At 42.6% G+C, this 3662-nt stretch overlaps 1 protein-coding gene across 1 annotated transcript; it reads left to right on the forward strand.

Moving 5' to 3' along the window:
• The first annotated feature begins 717 nt into the window (after window positions 1–717).
• On the forward strand, window positions 718–1713 carry LOC123989146. Its single transcript, XM_046289821.1, has one exon. It carries the CDS (start codon window positions 718–720, stop codon window positions 1711–1713), a length of 996 nt encoding a protein of 331 aa, XP_046145777.1.
• Window positions 1714–3662: the final 1949 nt, after the last annotated feature.

Genomic DNA, 3662 nt, shown 5'->3' on the forward strand with positions numbered 1-3662 from the left:
GCGTCAAGAGGCATGACGACAGAACAGCTCCAACAGCACTCGCTTTGGTGGACGGGACCACCGTCGCTCACGCAACCTCAGAACACGTGGCCCAAACTGACCAGTGTCGACGCAGACGAGTTAGGCGCCCCTGAAGCTCGTGCTGTCGTCTCACTCCACACGGCAAACACTCTTAAGGAATATTCATGGGAATTAATCTTTAAATATTCTTGTGTTAACAGATTACTCAGAATCACCGCTCTTTGCCTCAAATTCGTGGACAAGCTGTTCAAACGACAGGACGCTTCGCCCACGCATTTCATCTCCGCAGCTGATATGGAAAGGGCCAGAATTTATTGGATTCAGGCCACGCAGTCCACGTTCTTCAAGGATGAACTCGCTGCACTCGCCAAAAAGGCTACGCTGCCGTCAACGCATCCATTTACGAGGCTCACCGCTTACCTTGACCATCACGGGATCGCCAGAGTAGGCGGACGCCTCCAACACTCAGAGCTTTCGCACGAAGGCAAACATCCTGTCATTTTGCCTCGTGATTCAAAATTTTCAGCACTTCTCATCGACCACGCACATCGTCAGACCATGCATGGAGGCACGCAATCCACCCTCGCCTTTCTCAGACAACGCTACTGGATTCTCGGTGGACGAGCTCCAGTGAAGACGCATATCCTGCGGTATGTGAAGTGTGCTCGGCAGAGGGGGATCCGTGCCCATCAACTGATGGGCCAACTACCTCTTTGTCGAGTCACTCCATCGCGCCCGTTCATCCACACTGGGGTGGACTATGCAGGACCGCTCACGCTGAAAACTTGGAAAGGCAGGGGAGCCAAGACGCAGAAAGGGTGGATTTGCGTCTTCGTTTGCTTCGCAACCTCAGCTGTTCACTTGGAAGTTGTCACCGATTACTCAGCCGACGCATTCATCGCAGCCTATCGCAGATTCGCAGCAAGGAGAGGAACTACAGCCTCTCTTTACTCAGATTGCGGTACCAACTTCCAAGGAGCAGACGCACAATTGAAAAGGCAGTTCAACGACAGCACACGCGAAAATCAAGACCTCGCAGCTCTACTCGCCAAAGATGGTACGCAGTGGCATTTCAACCCTCCTGCCGCTCCACACATGGGTGGAAAATGGGAGGCGGTGGTCAAGTCTCTCAAATTCCACCTGAAGAGGACGATTGGAGATGCTTTATTGACGTTCGAGGAATCAATAACATTGCTCGCGCAGATTGAAGCCATCCTCAATTCACGACCGTTGGAACCACTCAGCGATGATCCAGACGACGTCTCAGCCCTCTCACCAGGACACTTCCTGATCGGATCGGCGCTCAACGCAGTGCCAGAGCCCACGCTTCTCGACGTCTCGGTCAACCGATTGTCAAGGTGGCAATTTCTGCAGCAGCGTCTCCAACAATTTTGGAGACTCTGGTCCACGCAGTACTTGCAACGACTCCAGGCCATCTCCAAATGGCATCATCCGTCCAACGAGATCAAGGTAGGCTCTCTTGTTCTAATTACTGATGAACGCTTACCCCCAGGGAAATGGCCCATGGCCAGGGTTCTCAGTCTGATGCCAGGAAAGGATGGACTGACCAGGATCGTCAACCTCAAGACGGCCACCACGACGCTCACGCGGCCCATCGTCAAGCTGGCTCTGCTTCATCAGCCCTCTCAGAACAACGCGGACCCGCAGACCACATCTTCGACCAGTCGCTGATGGCCGGGGGGAAATGTTGGCGAAATTCCCCAAATTGTCGCAGAACACGAAGTTGGCAACGAAAGTATTTCGTTGGTGCGTCGTTACCGATAGCGGCAGCACCTCTCGGGCCCACTTTGTCCACGCGGTCCCCTCTCCACGCGGAACCGGCACGATCGACGCCATGATCGATTCTTTTCTTCTTGTTTCGACGCTTGTCGGGAGAACACGTGTTTCAGACCACGCGAGTTTTGAATACAAGTTCGCCATTTTGAACACGCCGTTCAGTTTCTAGCTCAGTCCACGCGATTTGTATATGCATTCAGTACACGCATTATTGTAAATATTGTAAATAAATTGTTAAGTGTTAATCAAGGTGCGTGTTTCTTTCTCCGACCTCGCAGACCACGCTTTTCGCAGACAGTAGTACAACGTGTGATGAACAAAGCTAATCAAATAATAAACACCACATACTACCGTATAATTACTGAACCACAATATAGAAATAAAAGAAAACTAGTCCCTAAAATGAAGAAAATAGATAAAATTATTATGAACATATGTATATATATAATATGTAACAAAAACACGCCAAGTGCAATCAATTTAATTTAATAAAGTATACTAATATAGATAGTTAATTAAACTCCTTATATTATAGTCAATTTAAATGATACAATTCCATTCAACCCCTTTTAATCCTGATTAATAAAGAAGACATATGAATACTAGAACCAACCAGACATTATTATAAGAAAGTCAAATGAGATCCACGGTCCAGGAGATCAGAATTTCAAAGAATTTAAGGAATCATGACGCACATATGTATGTATAGAAAACAATAAAGATATTGTACCATGCCAGAAAGATTACTGCAGCGTATGCTTCCCTGAGCATCCACCATATTAACCAAAACTGAATTAACATTTTCCAAATCAAAATCAGAATCGAATTGCAGTTAAGATAGGAGAAATCAATATACAAAAGATTGCATAAAGTACCGTAAATATCCAAAATTCACAGATCCACCAACCGTCACAGCTGCACTAGAATTGCGTTAACCATAATATGCAAAACATTATCCTGAAGGGGTACGAAGAGCTACAAAATGAGTAGCGAACGATATTATAGAAACGTGAAACGTAAAACATAAATACACAATTGGAGAAAGAAGTCCCTGAAACATGTCAGATGACCAAGAATAAGAATAAGAATAGTGAGCCGCGAACAATAAACCAATAAACCAAAGTTAATGCCATTCATATCTAGGAGTGCTAAAGATGTATAATATATCGTATAGTCTACAATTAATTAACAATGCCTAGGAACCCAAACAACCTCTGAAAGCTTAGAAACAATGTGTGATACTACAAGAGAGACTAAGAAACTAAGAACTAAGAAATCAAGAAATCAAAATCAAACCCATCCTTAAAATATACAGAAGGATTATAAACGCAATAAGTGCACAAAACAAACTCATTAAACCATCCAATCCAGACAACTCTACTAAATTCCATAAATATAAGACCCAAAGTAAGACAGATAATATAATCACAGCAGGTACGGTGAAATAAAAACAAACACATATTAATAATCAGAAATCAAGTCAGTTAATTTAATTTAATTTAATATGTCATATGCCGCCACCAGCTACTCTGTTCATTTATTCACTCAATTATAATAAAATAAGGTAAGAAGTTATATAAACAATGCCATACAATTTACAATTAATTCAGCACAGAATACTGACTAGGTATAACCTAATATAACTAAAATAACTGAGTTATCTGAATTGACTGAATAACTGAATACAATCCAAAATCTAAAATAATCTAAAATAATATAATATAATATAATAATATAATATTATAGCATAATTAAATAGCATATTCAATATATTCAATACATAAACATAAACGTAACTGGAAACATAAATTGAACGTAATATAATATAATAAAATAAAATAATA

The sequence above is a fragment of the Osmia bicornis genome, unplaced genomic scaffold (genome assembly GCF_907164935.1).
Source record: "Osmia bicornis bicornis unplaced genomic scaffold, iOsmBic2.1, whole genome shotgun sequence".
Taxonomy (NCBI): domain Eukaryota; kingdom Metazoa; phylum Arthropoda; class Insecta; order Hymenoptera; family Megachilidae; genus Osmia; species Osmia bicornis.

Excerpts from the sequence above, each read along its gene's own strand:
- LOC123989146 (XM_046289821.1), top strand. The coding sequence starts at position 718 with ATGGGCCAACTACCTCTTTGTCGAGTCACTCCATCGCGCCCGTTCATC.